We start from the raw sequence: 19571 nt of genomic DNA, 5'->3' as shown, positions 1-19571 counted from the left end.
AGCTTTCTCAGAGGATTATTCCAGCCAGAATGGGGCTTCTACTCTGCTGTTTGGGTGATGCTACAGTATATGAATCTCTCTCTTTCCACGCAGGTCAGGCTCACACTGTTCCCTGTCCAGAGATACTGCCCACATGGAATAAAAAAGAAATAATACACAGAAGTAGAGTATGAATCACTTTTTCCTAGACTGACTTCTTCCTATTACACCCTCAGCTCTGCTGAGCATATGCCTAAGAACTATTCTAGAGGCTGCATTAAAGCAAGAAATCCATGCCGCTGGGAATTCACTAGTGTTGAAACAGTTAGTTAGTTGATGAAAGGAAAATGTTTCATATAATGCTCCAGTGATCAATGGAACTCATTGCCACACATGCTATTAAGGTCAGGAACTTTGTGAAATTAAAAAGTAACATATCTCCATCGATAATAAAAACACATAATGACATCTGATGGCATATAAATCATGAAAAAGTGTAAAATTAGGAAAGCATATAAAATCTTTTGTTTCAGGCTATAAATAGAGTACTCAGTTATCTGCAAATTCCCAAAGAACAGATTATTTCATAACTCTTCAACACAGTACTGGAATTTCCTTTAAAGGATGTATTTACTCATCACCAGTAAAATAGATTACTACCACTTTTCCATAGTAATTACAACGTTATCGGTTTCTTTCACTTGCCTTTATATCTCTGACTTTCTGGGTACAAAATCCCACAGGCTCAAGTGTATAGGATTTGCTGACTTTCCCTGAAGGCTCAAGGGCATGTATTAGTTTCCATTCATTCCATACCGTTGCTGATGTAGGCATAGCATACTATAAGCTGAGTCACACATCTGCACAGAAGACGTAAAGATCTAATAGGGAAAACAGCGATTACCAAAGCCAATTTTATCTGAGTAAAAGCTGCAGTAACTGATGAAGATGTTAAAGAACTGTCACATGTATTTCTGTCCATATACACTGTACAGTGGCATAATGCGATGGCTGAGCATTGTGCAATGCATAACAAAGAGGTAAAAGAATGAAGAAAAGTGAAGGTAATTCAAAACTGTAAATGAAATTAACTTGCACATTCCTGCTTCCAGCTACACTGCATTCTGTCCCCCTAAATCTGCTATGAAGTACTTAACGAACATATGATTTGCACTACACATCATTGATGCTGTTCCCTATATCCATCAATTGCTCCATCACTGAAAAGTATCCAGTGACATTAATTCCTGTTAACAGTGCAATAGTTGATGCTTTAGTCAGTATGTTATCAATTACGAATGCTGACATCTGGCCAAGACGCTATTCCAACCATCTATTTTACAGCAATATATGACAGGGATTTGTAATGACAAGAGCTGAGGATATGGGCTGGAAATCTCACTTGAAAACCCCAAAAATTTTGTGCAGGCTGAAGAAAATATAAAGCAATTTGAATTCCTTGCCTAGAAGTTTAGAGAATGATGTACTGACTCTGCTGTAAGAAGTCTATTTGCCAGTCTTGGGTCACATATAGCAGTAAAGTTTGCTCACACTGACTCTGTAAAGGTTGTCTGTGAAGGATGTGAACAACACGGATTGACTATTTTTCTTTGATCTAGGCTTTAGAACACGTGAAACCAATAGATGACTGCAGAACTGGCAAAGCACCAGAAAATCGGGATAAAAACAGATACCGAGATATTCTTCCATGTAAGTATGCACACTATTGAGAACATACATTCAGTGAACAAAGACATCAGCAAACAGAAAAACAGTTATAACATTGAGATGCAGGAGGTGTAAATTCCACCACATCCTTAGTCACAGAGAGCTCCACTAAGAATGAAATGTTTTGAGTGCTCAGGGCCAGGCTGGATGGGGCTTTGGGCAACCTGGTCCAGTGGAAGGTGACCCTGCTTGTAGCAGGGGGCTTGGAACTAGATGATCTTTGAGGTCCCTTCCAACTCTAACCATTCTATGATTCTATGATTTTTCCAGAAGAGGTAGAGTTCACATAAGGATGTCTGTATTGCACAACATGTAATTTTCTGAAGTATCATCTTCCACAAGGCAGAACTTGGTGTGGTAGGGGGCCAGCTGTCTTGATGTTTCCTTCCCTCTTTCTCAAGAGATATTGATCTACATTTTTGTGGGGAAGTGTAACTTGAACTATAACAGCAGTTCTTTAAATCTATTTAAATGTACAGCTACATCTACTGCTTGTGACACAGCGGAATTCTGAAAAGTACAGTGGAAATCATGGAGTTATGTAGCTCTTGGAAAGATAAAGATTCTTTCAGAAGTATGTGAAAGCTTAATATCCAAATAGAGCTTTCAGCTGCTCAGCTCTGATCTTAGTCAGAAACAAGTTTCATCACTGATGAGCATTCATTTTAGGAGAGAATTCATTTTAGAAGAGAGATTTGAGTCCAAGAGCTGAATGATTGCTCTTACAAGGATTTCCAAAAAATAATGTACTGCCCAATGATTCCCCAAGAGGTATCATGACAGAGGGAGAACACTTTCTGGACCCTTGATGTTTTTCTAAACTGCAGCAGCAGGACAACACATGCAAAATTTTTAGCCGTTACCTCTCTATATCAATGATAGAGTATACATTCTCAGGAGTTTCCTGTTTTATAACAGCAATATCCAGTGACAATGTTCCCAAGCCACACATTAAAAGCAGTGCTGGATACACGGTTTTGAATCACTGCCAAACAATTCTATGGTAATTAGAAAGCTTGTCAGAGTGTTACACAAGTATCTTAAGAGAAATAAAGCTGCAGTGAACCATACAAATCATCTGTGGGAATTCCTATTAGCAGTGATTAATATTAGTGCTACTAGCCAAATGTGTTCTAAAATCCAGAGGCATACTTTGCTGCTAGAGGCTGAGGTTGCCCATCTTCTGAGTGCTGGAGATGGTAGAACTGTTTCACATCTACAGCTGAAATAGCAACTTTCTGTTTTCGTACAGATGACAAGACACGAGTTCCTCTGGGAGAAAAGAATGGCTACATTAACGCAAGCTACATTAGAATGGAAGTTGGAGAAGAGGAACATTTCTATATTATAACGCAAGGGCCTCTGCCATCCACTACGGCTGATTTCTGGCAAATGGTCTGGGAGAGTGAATCAGATGTGATTGCCATGATGACAAAAGAAGTGGAGCTAGGGCAAGTCAAATGTCATCAATACTGGCCTGAACCTCCCCATGACTCCGTAGACCTGGCTAATTTCCATCTCAGGCTAGACAGTTACCAGATTCTGGAATACTTCATAATTAGAACAATAGAAATGATCAACAAGCAGGTCAGTTGAGTAAACTTAATACTTTCATATATGATGAAATTGATTAGATATTTTACATGAGTAAATACTAGTAATATTGTTTGCTTCTTTGTAACATTTGCTCAGTATCTTTTAGGAATGTAAAAATCTGGGAAATTAGGGTTAATGAGATGCTTCTTCTTTGCTCATTGCAAAAGCAATGGATCCAATATTACATACAGTTGGACAAGAATGTCCAAAAATTAGTCCTTTAATAGTCACAGAGCTGGTGTGTTCAGTGTTTTGCAGAATTACTTACTGTTCTCATCAAATCAAATCAGTAAGGGCTTCCGGAACAGATTCATGTCCTGTAATGGTGGCTGGAAGGAAAGAGGGGAAGAAGGTGGTTTTAATCCTAGAATTTAGAACAAATGATACTTCTTTCATTCATGAAAAGCCATGAATACATGTGAAACTACAAATCTAGCAGTAAATTTTTAGAAAACTAACAAATACAGAATTCAGGTATAAGAACATGGAAATTGAGGCAACTATAAGTCCATCAGTCTTGCCTCAATATTAAGTAAAGCTTTGCAAAGATTTTTGCAGGACATATTAATTAATGGAATAATTAAAAGATTCGTACTTGTGCCAGACTAACTTGGTGTCTTTTTCCATCAAGAAAACAATTTCTTTATATGAAGAAAACACAATTCACCTAATGTTCCTGAGTGTGAAGCATAGTAAAGCATTTTATATGAGTCTTCCCAAAAGATTAATAAGATGGAAGATGGGCCATTACACATAATCGTTTCAATGAACATGTTATGTTTGCTATGTTTGTCTTGGACCAGTATCAAATTACTACAGAAAGCCACAGGTTTACTTCAGCAGAAATCCAGACGTGCATTCACCAGGTAGTTCTTCTGCATTCAGCTTAACATGTTTTGGCAAGACGGCAACAAGAAGTACTGTCCCAGGACCATTCAATTAATACTCTTTTAAATCTACATTATGAATATTCTTGTAAGCATTTTTTTAAGTTGATTTGGTTTGTGTGTTAGGGTATCCTACCACAAATTATTCTTATGTATCTGATAGCCAGAATAGCATTTACAATCCTACTGTCGTGGCTATCACATTACAACCCTTCTATTAGTATGGCTTGGTTCAGTTACAAAATCAATTTTAGTAAACAGTACCGGAATGTTCTAATTTAATGAGTGTTTTTGTTTTTCCTTTCTACCCAACAAATAAGATAACTACATCCTTTTGGGTCAACAGAGTAACTTCAGCATCTCACTAAAATTATATGAAGTAAATTTCCTACGCCTGTGTCTTCTGAGTAGATTTCTGAAAACCTAAATGAAACCTTAATAGGGTCAAGTATGAAAATCTGAAGACTTGTAGGATAGACAAACAATTGACTAAGAATGAGGCTGAAGGAAAATTTACCAGTGGAATTCCTTGAAAATCAGTCTTAGGACTCATCATATTTAACATTTCTGGTCTTTCTGTTCCAGACAGAAGAGAAGCGCATTATAAGTCATTTGCAGTTTACTACTTGGCCAGACCACAATACACCCAAAATGGCTGAGCAGCTTGTAAAATTTATTTGCTACATGAGAAAAGCTCACAGCACAGGACCTATTGTTGCTCACTGCAGCACTGGCATTGGAAGAAGTGGAGTTTTGTTGTGTGTTGAAGTTCTGCTCAGCTATATAGAAAAAGATTTATGTGTAAGTATCAAACAGATCATCAAATATTATGAACTGGTATGGATGTCATTAACATGGGGTTATTATAGATCAGAGTAATTCCTGGTAAAATTCGCTCTAACAAAATTGAATAAACCCAGTTTTTGTTGTTTTAAACCACAAAGATAATAACTACAAATATACAATCTGTAAAAGAATTTACTCACAGCTTCCCTATCTGAACATGCTTAAATCTTTCTTTATAACTTGCATGTCAACAAAATAAAACCTGCTCTCTTCTGATAGTTCAACATCAAGCAGATAGTGAGAGATTTGAGAGATCAGCGTTTTGGCATGATCCAAACTAAGGTAAGTTTTCAATATTCAAGTAGATTATGATTTTTAAAAGCCTTAATTAGTGGTACATATAGACATGCTTTGATAAAACTGGGGCTTAAAGCATGATTTTAGCCCTCTCACTTGAGGAAAATAACAGCCTTCCAGGCAAGCGATGTCTAGATTTAAATATGAAAGGACTAGCCCTTACTAACTTACTGAAATAAAAGCAAAACATCAATATAGTACAGATGCCAGTAGCCCCTGCTTCATCCCCCCCCCCCTTTTTTTTGGAAGAAGAAAAGCAGGGATCAATAACAAAACCAGTGAGATACCATAAACTCTACCCTTCAAAACTGCGGCCTTCAGTTGATTTCTTGCTATTGATGAGTTATCATCACCTCAGTAAACCCCACTACTGCTGAGTTAAACCTACCCCTGAAAAGAGTTTTCACACAGGAAAAGACAAGATGCAGCTAACTCAAGTTAGAGCAAGCAGGTGGTGGGAAGAAAAGCAAGACAAGACTAGGATAGGTTCTTCCTCTTGGCAAATATTTTATTACATGCTTTGATACATTTTTCTTCAGTAAAATGAGTAAGCATGTGATTAAGCAAATAGATAAGCTTCACTGACCTAAATGAGACTTGAGCACATGCTTACAGGTACTGCATTGAATAAGAAAGTGTTCCTGAACGTTTACAAGTAAAGGAACAAAAAGAACAAGGATGCTCTTAGATAGCTAAGTTTTTGTATCCATGTTGCAAAGATGCTGATGTTATAAACAGCACTTCAGCCAGTCCATCCTTCTTTGTCTAGAATTTATGTTGAATGTAACCAGATGTTTCACATTGGTGTCTGCATACAGGATGAGTATTTATTCTGTTATGAAGTTGTGCTGGAAGTCCTTCAGAACCTTCAAGCAATGGATTCCTACTGACTGCAATATGACTTTTCCCTGCTGCTGTTTCCCTTGGACTCCAGGGACCACTCACGAATTGCTTTAAAGAGATGTCAAGCCAGCACAGACAAGTGTTATATTACATGCTTTGTTAGATCACTCTGATTTCTAAGGCATTTCAAAACGTTGCTTAACATGTCCTGGGTAAGGCATTTAAATCTTGGCTCTCAGTTTGGAGAAACAGACAGCCAGCACTACAACAATGCTGTTAAATAGCCATGGACAATTTGCATGCGCTGTGTAATAACGTATTATTTGTTAGGAAAATATTTTGGGACTGTGACAAGGAGATAGCAGCCTTCGTAATTAGCTTTACTTTCCAGAGGGCAACTACAAAGATTTAAGATTCTGCTGCTGTTGGTGGAAAATTAGTTGTCCCTTACATATTGTTATGCACTATTGGCTTCTGGACTGCAAATCAGTATTTTCTACAATAGTTATGCTTTTGTGTGCAAGGACTCAACTTGTTTACCTTTGGTTGCTTGAACAATGTAGAACCATTTCCAGTCATCACTCCAGCCCAGGAATTTATACCACCATCACTAGACATCTTAAATAAAGAAACTCACAGAAAAATAGGATGCCTTTAAACCCTGGATGGTTCTCTTCAAAGCAGGAAGAACATTCTACTAATTGGATGGAATATTAATTTTTCCCAGCAATATGAAAAGCTGTAGATAGCATCAGTATTCTTTCATTCCACATCCATGTAAAAAGGAATGCAATACTAAGCAAGATGAAATGACTGTGTGTGCATTGTGGCACGCATATACATTTCATCTTCCCCTGATCCTTTCTATTGATTAACTACCTTGTAATTCTTATCTAGGATCTGAACCCATCTATGGGAAGTCTCACTAGTTTCAGTAGGGGCTGAATCAGATCTTTACATTAGAATAAATAACTCTCTGTACAGTTTATTTCTCTTGTAAATAGTGTTTCTCTTAGTGTGAGTTTGAGTGGATTTGAGCAGAAATCTGCTGTTCAAGTTTGTAAGATTGTACTTGTTTCTATAGTGCTACTTCTAAGTCCTTTATCTAGAAGGTGATATATATGGAAGTGAAGTTATTAGATGTGCATTGGAAGAGTAACTTTTAAACATACGAATTTATTCCTAAGCATTTATTTAACTGCATTGTACATATTTTTAAAACTTTGATTTCAGGAAAGGAGAAAATATTAAGAGGCATTTGAATATAAAACTGCAGTAGAAGCAAGACAATAAAATAGCTGTTTATTTTCATTATGAATGAGAGGTTTATGGTTCAGAAAGAATGAGGGATTAAATACAAATTAAAAGTATGACCTTTAGAAAAAGCCACTGTAATACAATTGTCATTAAGGCCAAGGGCCATTATTTCTTTCTGCCCTCAGACAGTCTGCTGGAAGTCAGGAAAATACAGAAGTGAAATTTACGATATGAGCCAGATGCTACTTTCAAACATATTGATCCATAGAGATCCAGAGTAATGCTAAATCAGCGGAGTAACCCTGGACTTATATTGGTATAAACATCAACTGAATTCAATGTTTTGTCTTAAATTCATTGAATTTGAGCCTTCCCAGAAGCATTACTCTCCATGCATTCTGCATTTACTATCTTTATGTTGCATATAAAGCACTATTTGCACAGTTTTGTCAAGTGTCATCAGCCAAATTTTTGTTTGTAAATTTGTTACCTTCATTTGGTATTTGGCCTTTCGCTTTGATTTTAATTACTGCACATGTACTACTATGCAATGAATGCACTACACTGCACATGAATGCACAATTCACTTTTTGCACCACAAAAATTTTAAAAAGCTTCTCAGTGAAACTATTCCTGTACTTTATGCAAAGGTGTTTTTTCTGTCATTTAGAACAAGCATTCTGGATTTAGAAAACAATCTTCACGCATTATTTGTTCCTCCACATTTGTGCATCACCTTTGCAGATGTTCCACAGAAGTGTTTGCTGTTTGACAGAAGTTTTTCCTGTTTTACAGGGATATTAAAAAGATTTCTGAAAACAGTGAATCGTGTTTCATTTCAGTTTCATTTTATGAAAAAGCAGCTGTAATACTTAACTACTAACCAGTAAGAGCTCTAGGGAAAATAAACTTCTATTAATTGGGGCTTATATTTAAACTTCCTCTGAAGGCAGATTTTGTGATGATGGTGCCTTTTGCACGTTCCCCTAAAGGAGGTATTAGTGACCTCTGAGACATTCTGCCATATCCCATGTTCTTACCCGCTAGGAATATAATAATTATGTGCTTTTAAACAGATAGTATGGTTACGATCTCCATAATGACATCCTCACTCAGACTGAACTTTGTTTTGGATGAGACGTGCTTAACACAGATCTAGTCCTCTAAGGCTGCCAGCAGAGTAAGATAAAGCAGAACCATCTTTCCAGATATTTTATAATCTCTTATATAACAAAGAAACTTTCACCCAGAGAAAGTCTCAGAGCCTCCCAAACCAACTTTGAGCGGAGCCAGATAGATGCAATTTACCACAGGCTGGGTCACAGGCCCTCCATCTGTCACAGTCCCGGAGTGAATCTGCAGAGCAAGTTTCTCAATCCACAGCCTGAAAACATTTTAAGAAAACTGCAGACTTGCAAGGGTTCTGCACGTGTTTGCAGCCAAAGGCTGGTCACCTCAGTACTAGTACTGCTCATGAGCTCCACTGCTGACAGTCAGCCTAGACAGCAGTTAAATTCTGAGGAGGGAAGGACTGAAACGATAGACACAGCTTCCTCCTACAGTAGACACCATGTTTGGAGAAAGAAACAATGAGTCATCACCAGAAAGTGCTTAGCATATGTGGCTGCTGTAAATGCTCTCTTGGAGATGCTGAGGAACTATCTGTTCTCAGTTTCCTTTTAAAGGTAGGATTCAGGGGTTTAACTTCCAGCTGTGCTGCAGGCTTTCTGAATGAACCAAACCACTTGAACAGGATTCTCTGTGCCTCACAGGTTTCGCCATAGAATCATAGAATACCAGGTTGGAGGGGACCTCAAGGTCCAACCTTTCTTGGCAAAAGCATGGTCTAGACAAGAGAGTCTAGCACCCTGCCCAGTTGATTCTTAAACTGTCCAATGATGGGGAACCCACCACTTCCCTGGGGAGATTATTCCAATGGCTCATTGTTCTCACTGTGAAAAATTTTCCTCAGGTGTAACTTGTACCCATTACCCTTCATCTTTTCCATCCCAGTCCTTTGATCATCTTTGTCACCCTTCTCTGGACACTCTCCAGCTTGTGCACATCTTTTTTGTATAGCTGTGACCAAAACTGAACCCAGTGTTCCAGGTGTGGCCTGAGAAGCGCTGAGTAGAGAGGGATAATGACCTCTTTAACTCTGCTGTTGATGCCCTTGTTGATGCAACCCAGCATCCTGTTGGCTTTCTTTGGTGCAGCAGCACAGTGTTCACTCATATTGAGCTTGTTGCTTACCAGAACCCCCAGGTCCCTTTCCACAGACCTGCTCCCCAGCCAGGTAGATCCCAGTCTGTGCTGCACTTCTGGATTATGTTTTCCCAGGTGTAAGACCTTACACTTGTCCTTGCTGAACATCATAAGGTTCTTGTTAGCCCACTCTTCCAGCCTATCTAGGTCTTCCTGCAGGGTGGCTCTCCCTTCCAAAGTGTCCACTTCCCCACTCAGTTTGGTGTCATCAGTGAACTTCGTCAGGGTACACTTGATCCTATCATCCAGATCACTTATGAAGATATTAAACAGAGTTGGGCCCAGAGGGGGCCCACTTGTGACAGGTTGCCAGTTTGAAAAGGAGCTATTTACCACAAAATCCTACACATGAAAGTATCTTTCCTCAGTCAGAAAATAGGCTTCTACTGCTCTGGCCCATTTCTGATGGGATATTATTTAGCATATAAAGTGGTCTGACTGGAACTTGCACACATCCTAATATGCAAGAGATTTATTATGGTACAGAACCTCAGTCTATGCCTGTGGTCACACTGCTTATTTCAGAAGTGGCACTGAAATCACTACTTGTATTTCTAAATCGTGTTACTCTACCACCTAGTCACCAATCAGGACAAGCAAACAGAAAGGACACATTTGTTGGAGGTAGTGCCTGTCATAACCAGCACTCAATACAAGTAAATATCTGCTAGTCCTCAGATTCACAGTATAGCACAAAACCTTTTCAGTGATATTCTATGTTCAGACAGTAGCTTCTGTCAACAGAACAGCACATCTAGTTCTCTTACTCTGGGGAAGCAACAGTTTTACTGCCATTGCAACTGTTGCTAAGTTTTTTGCCTCTACCATTTTATCTCAATTTAAAAGCAAGTATAGCAAGGACAACCATCTCATAGCTATTAAGTTACCAAATCATGTGAGTAGGGGAAAACCAGTGTCTCCATCCTTCGCTTTAATATCTTCTTTGAGTTCCATGGACTCAGGACTGCTTCATGCTGATGGCATGAGAGAATGATGACACTGTTTACTCTAATACCCCATCTGCGATGACAAGATACCTTAAAATGTCCACACATGCCAAAATGGGTGCTACTGGCCATAAGAACATTGTCAGGTTTGAATAATTATCTTTAAAAAGTACCAAATTGTATTTTTTACAACTTGTACTAATACAATCAGGCTTCCTTTTAGTTTTCTTAGAAAGCCTGAGAGATGATTTTTCTCTAACTGTCTGTTCGGTTGGAGTTTATGGCCTTACTGAACAACAGAATCTTCTGCGGTGGAACAAAGAGAGTAAATGCAGATACAGCTAGTACTGCAAAAGAACTGCAAATACTGCCATCTGTGGGCAAATCGCTACTGCGACAGCATTAATAGCAATTAGTCACTCGTGTCGTCGGCACAGAACCAGTCCATGAACTTTCACTGAGGTTCACTCAAAACTGTAACCAAGACAGGCTTGGCAGGGTGCCGTGCTCTTGCTCCAGCCTGGCAAGTCCCCTTCTGGCCAGGCAGGTGCCACGTGCTGCTGACAACTATATAGCCATACTGCTGCTGGTCCTAAAATAATGAAGTACTCAGTCGGCCTCAGGAAAGGGTATCTGGAAATCTGACAGGATCTGTCCAAACCTGACAAGAGCCTAACTTATGAATAAACTTGCCCTTGACCTTAAAGCAGGGGTGCTTTTGGAATGAAACACTCTTTCTCCATTTACTGAAAATTATGAGTAATGGGAAATCCTCCTGGAGGATTTACAAGAACTGGTTTTATGAAATACTGTGAGCAGATTAATCTAATCAGGTTGGGGTATATTTAGGGTAAGAAAATCCCTGTAAACTGGTTTATTTTGCCAAATATGCTGCAAATTCACCTGCAGAATGAGGATAGCAGATAGTGTCACTGTCGAGGTTTAACCCCAGCCAGCAACTAGGACCACACTGCTGCTTGCTCACCCCCCCCACCCCAGGGTAGGGAGAAGAGGGAGAAAAGGAGGAGGAATGGAAAAAAACTTGTGGGCTGAGACAAAGACAGTGTAATAGAACAGTAATGGAAGAGGAAAATATAATAATAATAATAATAATGATAATAATAATAATGGTAAAATATACAGAATAAAGTGATACAACACAGGTCGCTCTCACGTCAATCTCGGTGATTGCAGATTCCTGCCCCCTGGCCAGCCCCCATTTATATACTGAGCATGACATCTGTGGTATGGAACATTCCTTTGGCCAACTTGTTCTGTCTATACTCCCTCTCAGGTTCTACAAGAAGCTGAAAAAGTCCTTAACTAATGCAAACATCAGTTAGCAACAACTAAAATACTAAATCCAAAACACAGCAGCTACTAGAAAAATATTAACTCTATCCCCGCTGAAACCAAGATAGGCACATATCTCAGTGTAAGGATCCCGATCATTGCACATCGAGGAATGTGATCCACATAAGGGTTAACATGAGCAAGCCAAGTCCAGCCAGTGCTGCACATACAGCTTAGCCCTCAGGCCTGTGTTGTGCTCTTAATATCTCTTAGCCACAGAATAAACATAGCCAGCTGATTGTAACAGAGAGCCTGCAGGCAGCCCCACTCGCTACTGGTGATTATGACACCTGCGAGTTCTTGCCTTTACCTGAAAGTGCAGCAAGAAGTTCTCATGTTCTTTCTGCTGGACACTAGAAATGCTGAATGGAGTTATTTTCTTATGAGAAAATCATATAATAGTCCACATGACCAAAATGGGGTAACCTTTCCATGGACTGGGTCTGCATGGTGTCTGCGCCCCAATCAGATGCCTGTTTGATGCTGCACAACTTGGGAGTTCCATGCATCTGAAGGGACATACAGTTATCTATACTATCCTCTCTTCCTTCACAGTGTTAGCACTAATAAACAGCACTTTATACAATACTTTACATAGCCTGAGTGCCCTTCTTACTGGAATAATAATGAAACAGCACCTCCAGGTGCAAAACACTCAGCTACCAGTGAAGGACAATGGTATTTCTCACAGCTGTTAAATCACAAAGCTGGGCTCAACATGAAGATTGCCTGCCTATTCCTTGCAAAGATGACTGAATATTATTGTAATACTACAAAAAATAGATGCCATCTGAGATCTCTACACTGAAAAGGGAGCTCGCCCTTGCAGTCTAAGCAGACTGAGGGTGACGGTCCGCTATTAAATCAATCTCTTGAATGTCCAGTAATGTGTGTGATGGAAGGCCACAAAACTTACAAAGATATGTGCAACAGTAAAGTGTGATTCACACGTAATGTCGCACTGAGGTAGCTCTGTAGGTTTAGAAATAAGCTTGTGAAACCAAAATAGTTTTCTGTAGTGCCATACAGGTATCATATTTCTTGTGTTGGTCAATTACTTGATGCACACTAGAAATAACAAAACCTCCTTTAACATGCTTCTCCAGGGTCAATAACATGGAAAAATTAACAACGAACCACAGAACCACAAAACCACAGAATAGTTGAGACTGGAAGGAACCTCTGGAAAGCATCTAATCTAAACCCCCCAATTCAGAGCAACGTCGCCTAGAGCTGAGGACTGTGTTCAGTTGGGTTTTGAATTTCTCCAAGGATGGAGACTCCATGACCTGCCTAGGCAACCTGTTCTCCTATTTGACTATACTTAAGGAAGTTTTTTCTGATGTTTAAATGGAATTTCCTGTATTTCAATTTGTGCCTATTACGTCTTGTCCTGTCACTGGATACCACTAAAAGGAGTCTGTTTCCACCTTCTTTACTTCTTTACTCCCTCCTATCTAGGAATTTGTACACAATGGTAAGATCCCCCCCGAGCATTCTCTTCTCCACACTAAACAACCACTGCTCTCTCAGCTTCTCCCTCTATGACAGACATTCCAGTTTCTTAATCATCTCAATGGCTTTAATATGCCAATACTGATTCAGAGAGAGGACAGGATTCCATCCAACAGCTGCATGTCTACTGAAATTAGGAGATACATTTTTTTTGGTGCCCACTAGCATGAGAGAGTTGCTGTTTTAATACCATTTATGCACTGATCAAGGCCCGAGGAGCCAATATGGGAGTTTAAGAGAAGCTGCAGAGTCTGGAGTATCTCTTGGATGTCATTCTGCAAGATCTGCTAGTGATCAGCTCCACTTTTTAGCTAGTCTTAACTCTTCAGTGTCTTTCTTTGTGTAACTGAGTTCTGTCCATAGCTCCCTCACATAGGAAGCAGGTGGCTGTTTAGAATTCATTGTCCCTTCTGCACAGCACCAGATACACACGCATGTCTGAGGAACAGTGAACTTTTTGAGATCCCGCTCTGAATTTTGCAGCTATTTAGCTTGCTCATTAAACCATTCAAAAACAAAAAAACAAAAACCAGCTAAAATGCCCGAGAGCAGTACACCCCCAACCAGGCCACAGACACAATGAGGTCTATACAGTAGCTGTCCAGCACCCAGCTCATTACACAACCTCGCAATTAACTGAAGTTGCCTGTGCTCCTTCCCCTCCCTGCATTTGTTCTATTGAGAGATGACAATTCCTTCTCCTTCCTGTTCAACCCTCTTGGAAAGGCACCCTAGCGATCGTAGGCTTTCCTTTCCCATCACACTGCTGTTAAAAAGCTCCTAACTATTTCCCTGACCGCTTCCATGATGACTGAAGTAGATTTTGCCCCGGCAAAGCTCTAGCTGCGGTACCTCTTGGCCCACTCAGTACACCTACCAATAACTCCCAAGGCAGAAATGACACGCTGTGAGCTTGCTTAATGCCAGCATCCTTGGATGAGTGACAAGGACACTCTGGGAAATAATGAACATTAGGCAAATGTAGCTATAGCAACACTAGAATTCACAAAGCAAATCCCCACCATGAGTGCAAGGAAACTGCCGTTATTGTATATGTAAAAATGCTGATAAAGCAGGAACTTGGGCTAAAGCATCAGGAGAGAACATGCCCAGCCTGCAGTCTTGCCATAACCAGTAACACACACAAAAGCACACCTATAGCAGACAGAAACTTGGCTCACACACTTCTGGAAATGTTGGGTGAAATAACACATCCCAAACTGCTGAGTCTTTACAAGGAAACCCCAGACCTCACTCAGCCAGCTCCACATTTTACAAGTTTAGCACCATGTCATCAAAGGAACCATCTACTGGTAACACTGTCCTGGTGATCAGGAGGCTGCCATTCCTCCAGAGGCAGGAACTGAACCTCGGTCTCTCACTAAACTATCCTGCCTCCACCTCACACCTATTTTATCCCCTGAAACCAGGCAAAACTTGCAGTTGTGTATTCAACAAGAACACAGACAGTGCTTTCTGACTTTTTTTTTTTTTTTGAATCCTAAGCTGAAATAATTGAATTACTCCTGGGGAATTTCAACTTTCAATAGATAAAAGAAATAAAGAGTTAGTTTATTTAACTTGGAACAGCACTGCACATATTCCTCAAGAACCCCTGGGTTCCTCTCTTCATCGTATCTATAATTCATTGTAAGACAAGTTGCTTAACAGTATCATGCCTCATTGTCCTTGTCTACTGTTTTGCTGTCTTAGAGCAGATGCATGAGTCATGGGTAATGCTTGCAAAGTATCATGGAAGTACTCAAGGAAAAGGCAATACAAAGCATAAAATATTCTTCATGCTTGCACTTTTCAGTTACCACACATTCCCCTCCACCACTGTGTGTGAGTTAGGGTATATGTAGCAAGCATCTGTCTCTATTATTAGGAAATTTGTGCTGCTTCATTAAGGGAAACATTTCACATGACTGTGAGGTATTTCCATTGCATGCGCCTGTCCCCTGGAAGGGGTGCTAATGTATCATTTGAACAGCAAGTAGGAACAAAGCGGTTATTTCACAGCTAGAAATTCTATTAGTATCACCTAACTTGAGCCACTTAGCACAGACTGAGCATCATTCCTTTTGCTTGACAGCAACTTTAGATCAAAAGATCTAAAACTGTTCCCATAATCAGAATCCAGACAAAGCCTGGGATGCCAGCACCAGTGGGACCACCACGTCTCTCAGCTCAACTCCTTCAAAGCACCATTGCTCTAGGCAATAGCAGCTCCTTCCAGAGTACTCCATGCCAGCTCCTGCTGAGATTTTCAATCTCATGGAGATTTACCCACCTACTCCCCTTCTCATCAACATTCACTCAGATCCCCAGCTAAGAGTGCGGGTGGCTGCTGGGCTATATTGTTCTGCTAGACTCTGTCAGCGGCTCAAAAGGCCAGGTTCAATTACCAAAGGAGTCCTCCTGGGGACTTACATAACACTGGTTTGAGCTCTATCAAAGCATCTGGTGAAACTCAGTTACCTCCTTGGAGTTCTGTGAAGAGCACTGAATAAGCTGGGAGCACCACCAACAAGTAAATACCTTAAAAATATCCATTAACTAAAACTTTTCTTCTGTCCCCTTTGTCAACAGTTCTCCCTCTTAATTGTTCAGTTAATAGGGCAACAGGTTTGCAAACCCCACTTCTGATTGTGCACCTTGACTTCCAGTAAGTAAAGTCCTTGAGGAATCCAAAGTGCAGCTTGGCTACCTCCAGGTGGTCAGGACTGCACTGGTCAATGGCCTGTAGCCAGCTGAAGTGATTACAGCTTTGAGCAGGGAAGAGAAAATTTTATCAAAGCTGCTGCTCTCTGTAGCTTCAGTCCAAGTTGCCTCAAAACCATTACACAGATCAGCTCCCTGGGAAGTCTTCAAAAAGCAATCTACATACAGAACTCAGAACAGACAATAAAGTTTCTTACTGCAGCCCAGGTTACCACTTAGCTTTTCCAGGACCTGTGCCACACTGCTGCTGATAGACGAGGCTGGTCCTTAATCAAAGAGCGTTTGGTCCCATTCACTTGTCCACTCCTTACCAATGCAAGTTTGGTAAAGTTTAATCACACCCTCATCCCTTCTTTCCCACCATTTACACAAAAATAATCTGTGACTAATATGTTTGTGAGATGTGTTCTGGCTGCTCTTCTCCCTGTCCACCAAAGGGAGGACACTGTCCTCTCCACAGCTTTCAGACACAGGGTTTACACATGTTCAGTTCCCTTTGAGGTTTCCCTTCAAAACTCCAGTACTTCTCTTCCCGTCAGGCTGTTCTTTGAACACTGACTGGGATGTGACCAATCTGCTTTTAATTCTCAATTTCTTCTTCAACAGCTAGGGGTACCAAGTCTGTATATTGCAATTGCCCTGGCTTCTGGAAGAGGTAGCATATATCCATTCCCAATTATATTGGGTTTGCATGGCAAGGTTTTGGTAGCAGGTGGCTTCTGTGAGAAGCTGCTAGAAGCTTCCCTCATGTCCAATAGAGCCAATGCCAGCTGGCTCCAAGATGGACCAGCCACTGGCCAAGGCCGAGCCAGTCAGCGACAGTGGTAGTGCCTCTGGGATAACATATTTAAGAAGGCGTGAAAAAAAATTCACCAGCAACTGCAGCCAGAAGAGACGAGTGAGAATATGTGAGAGAAACAACTCTGCAGAGGCCAAGGCCAGAGAAGAAGGAGAGGAAAGAGGTGCTCCACGTGCTGGAGCAGAGATTCCCCTGCAGCCCGTGGTGAAGACCATGGTGAGGCAGGCTGTTCCCCTGCAGCCCATGGAGGTTAACAGTGGAGCAGATATCCACCTGCAGCCCACGGAGGACCCCACGCTGGAGCAGGTGGATGCCTGAAGGAGGCTGTGACCCCTTGCGAAGCCCATGCTGGAGCAAGCTCCTGGCAGGACCTGAGGAACCCATGCTGGAGCCGGTTTGCTGACAGTACTTGTGACCCCGTGGGGGCCCACAGTGGAGCAGTCTGTTCCTGAAGGACTGCAACCCGTGGAAGGGACCCATGCTGGAGCAGGGTAAGGGTGTGAGGAGTCCTTCCCCTGAGGAGGAAGGAGCAGCAGAGACAATATGTGATGAATTGACCAAAACCTCCATTCCCTGTTCCCCTGTGCTGCTTGAGGGGAGGAGGTAGAGAACTCAGGAGTAAAGTTAAGCCCAGGAAGAAGGGAGGAGTGGGGGAAGGTGTTTTAAAGATTTGATTTTATTTCTCATTATCCTATTCTGATTTGATTGGTAATAAATTAATTTATTTTTTTTCCCCAAGTCGAGTCTGTTTAGCCTGTGACAGTAATTGGTGAATGATCTCTCCCTGTCCTTATCTTGACCCATGAGCTTTTCATTATATTTTTCTCTCCCCTGTCCAGTTGAGGAAGGGGAGTGATAGAGCATTTCTGGTGAACACCTGGCATCTAGCCAGGGTCAACCCACCACACCAATTCATCTCACATTACAAACACACATGATCTCTACTGGTCTGGGAGAAAACTGGCAGGATTGGGAAGGCCATGTGCATTAGTGTGGATGCATTCACCAGCCTACAGAGCCACGGGAGCAGACTGATGATGGATGCAGGCTGACAACAAATTATGCAGGAGATGGGGCATGCAGGGAAAATTCCCACCTTTATTTAACTCCTTGGAGTAATGTCCTTTTTTCTTCTCACCCTCTGCCAAATCACAGAATAATCTACACTAAAATGAGACATCCATTCACTCCTCATTCTAAGATAAAGTAATATGTGTGTTTCTGTGTGAGTGCACAAGTACGCATGTATGTAACACTGCTCTCTACAGAACAGAATCAAAAACATTCAACGAAGTGCCCTTTTACAGCCACAAGAGATTTTGTCAGTGGGGATTTTGCCTTCATTCCTGTCTGTGCTTTGTGCAGGAGAATCTTTCTGCCCCAAAAGATGCCATGTGTGTAGCGTGGCTTTCTCTCTGGGGATGGACTTAACAGCTTATCACTGCATCATAATAGTACCATGAACACCTCAGTATCAGCAGACCTGTTTCCTGATCCAGTGCTGGTCTTGGAAGCTAAAATTGTGGGCTTACCCACCACTAAACTCCAAAGACTCCATATAGTCTGCTATGTTTAAGGTCTGTCCAAGTCGCTTTAGGCTCATGCCCTGTGCTCACTATGACCATGTAAATATCCACTAACTACATGAGCTTTCAGTATGGTCCCCATCTGTGTGTAGTTTTGTGTTTGCATGAACGTGAGGCTAGGGCTAGCAGAGTACTAGCAGGAGGGATGGTGACAATGATCTGTCAGAGGGGAAAATCACACTGTGAGGATATATGTGATGGACTCACTGGAGTGAATTAGGTCACCTAGTGCTGTCATAAACAATAGAGCCAGAGCTCATACAACGGCAAGCAGCCTCCCATATGAAGGTCTTTGGACAATTGGCTCTGCTAATAAGGTTACCAGCAGTGATACTACACGTCATGACATCACTGCAAAGACAAACTGGCAGAGGTCTGAGGAGCTCAAGGCAGGCACCCTGAATCCTTACAGTGAAAAATCTTTCTCCTAAGTAGCTAAGAGGATATCCACTTTGGACTTGATGGATTTCAGCCTGAAAATCCACCCTGCTTTGTCCTCTAACCTACCTCTTTGTTACCGAAGGATGAAAAGATAAATAGGCTGCAGCAACAGGCTGTGATTATTTAAACTTACCAGTGACTTCAATATCTCAGTTCAGCATTCTTCAGTGTGGGAGGGTGAATTTCAGGAATTGCTGTGTATCCACGTTCTGGAATCTCAGTAGCAGCTGGACGTGTGATGTAGCCTTCACAGTCACTTCTGAAAAGTTTGACCATCATTTTACTGATTTCCTGTTTCTATATCCATTCTTTCCCATTACAAATCCTAAAAAGGGATGAAGGAGAAAAGAAGATTGATTGGTAACATGTCAGACTCTTCCCCCTTTATCAAAGGCCTTACAAAACCCTTGGCAAATGCAGGAAATCCTCTGTCTTTTAGGGGACATACTGCTTTAATACCTAAAAGGCACTTTTTATTGGTTATTAGTTGCTCCTTCTTGTGAAGCTG

The 19571-nt window shown here is 41.0% G+C and overlaps 2 protein-coding genes across 11 annotated transcripts in view; one reads left to right on the top strand and one right to left on the bottom strand.

The window, feature by feature from the left end:
- FRMPD2 (FERM and PDZ domain containing 2) overlaps positions 1–8317 on the top strand; it is a 61866-nt gene extending 53549 nt beyond the window's left edge. For 4 of the 6 annotated variants that reach the window (XM_054204698.1, XM_054204699.1, XM_054204703.1 and 1 more), the window contains 5 exons: positions 1599–1689; positions 2960–3294; positions 4776–4991; positions 5256–5318; positions 6152–8317. In XM_054204698.1, coding sequence (XP_054060673.1) covers positions 1599–1689; positions 2960–3294; positions 4776–4991; positions 5256–5318; positions 6152–6223 — 777 coding nt within the window. In that variant the 3' untranslated portion in view covers positions 6224–8317. Of the gene's footprint in view, positions 1–1598; positions 1690–2959; positions 3295–4775; positions 5071–5255; positions 5319–6151 lie in introns of those variants that run through there. The other 2 variants (XM_054204697.1, XM_054204701.1) reach the window with 2 other exon arrangements.
- Positions 1–19571, bottom strand: part of MAPK8 (mitogen-activated protein kinase 8) — a 167690-nt gene that overhangs the window by 136323 nt on the left and 11796 nt on the right. For 4 of the 5 annotated variants that reach the window (XR_008466903.1, XM_054204712.1, XM_054204711.1 and 1 more), the window contains exons 2-3: positions 19197–19388; positions 3572–3632 (exon numbers count right to left, since the gene is read on the bottom strand). The gene's annotated coding sequence lies outside the window, so the exon portion shown is untranslated. The remainder of the gene's footprint in view (positions 1–3571; positions 3633–19196; positions 19389–19571) is intronic. The other variant, XM_054204714.1, reaches the window with a different exon arrangement.

Source organism: Rissa tridactyla, chromosome 6 (assembly GCF_028500815.1).
Source record: "Rissa tridactyla isolate bRisTri1 chromosome 6, bRisTri1.patW.cur.20221130, whole genome shotgun sequence".
NCBI lineage: Eukaryota > Metazoa > Chordata > Aves > Charadriiformes > Laridae > Rissa > Rissa tridactyla.
This window is presented reverse-complemented; position numbering and strand designations above follow the sequence as displayed.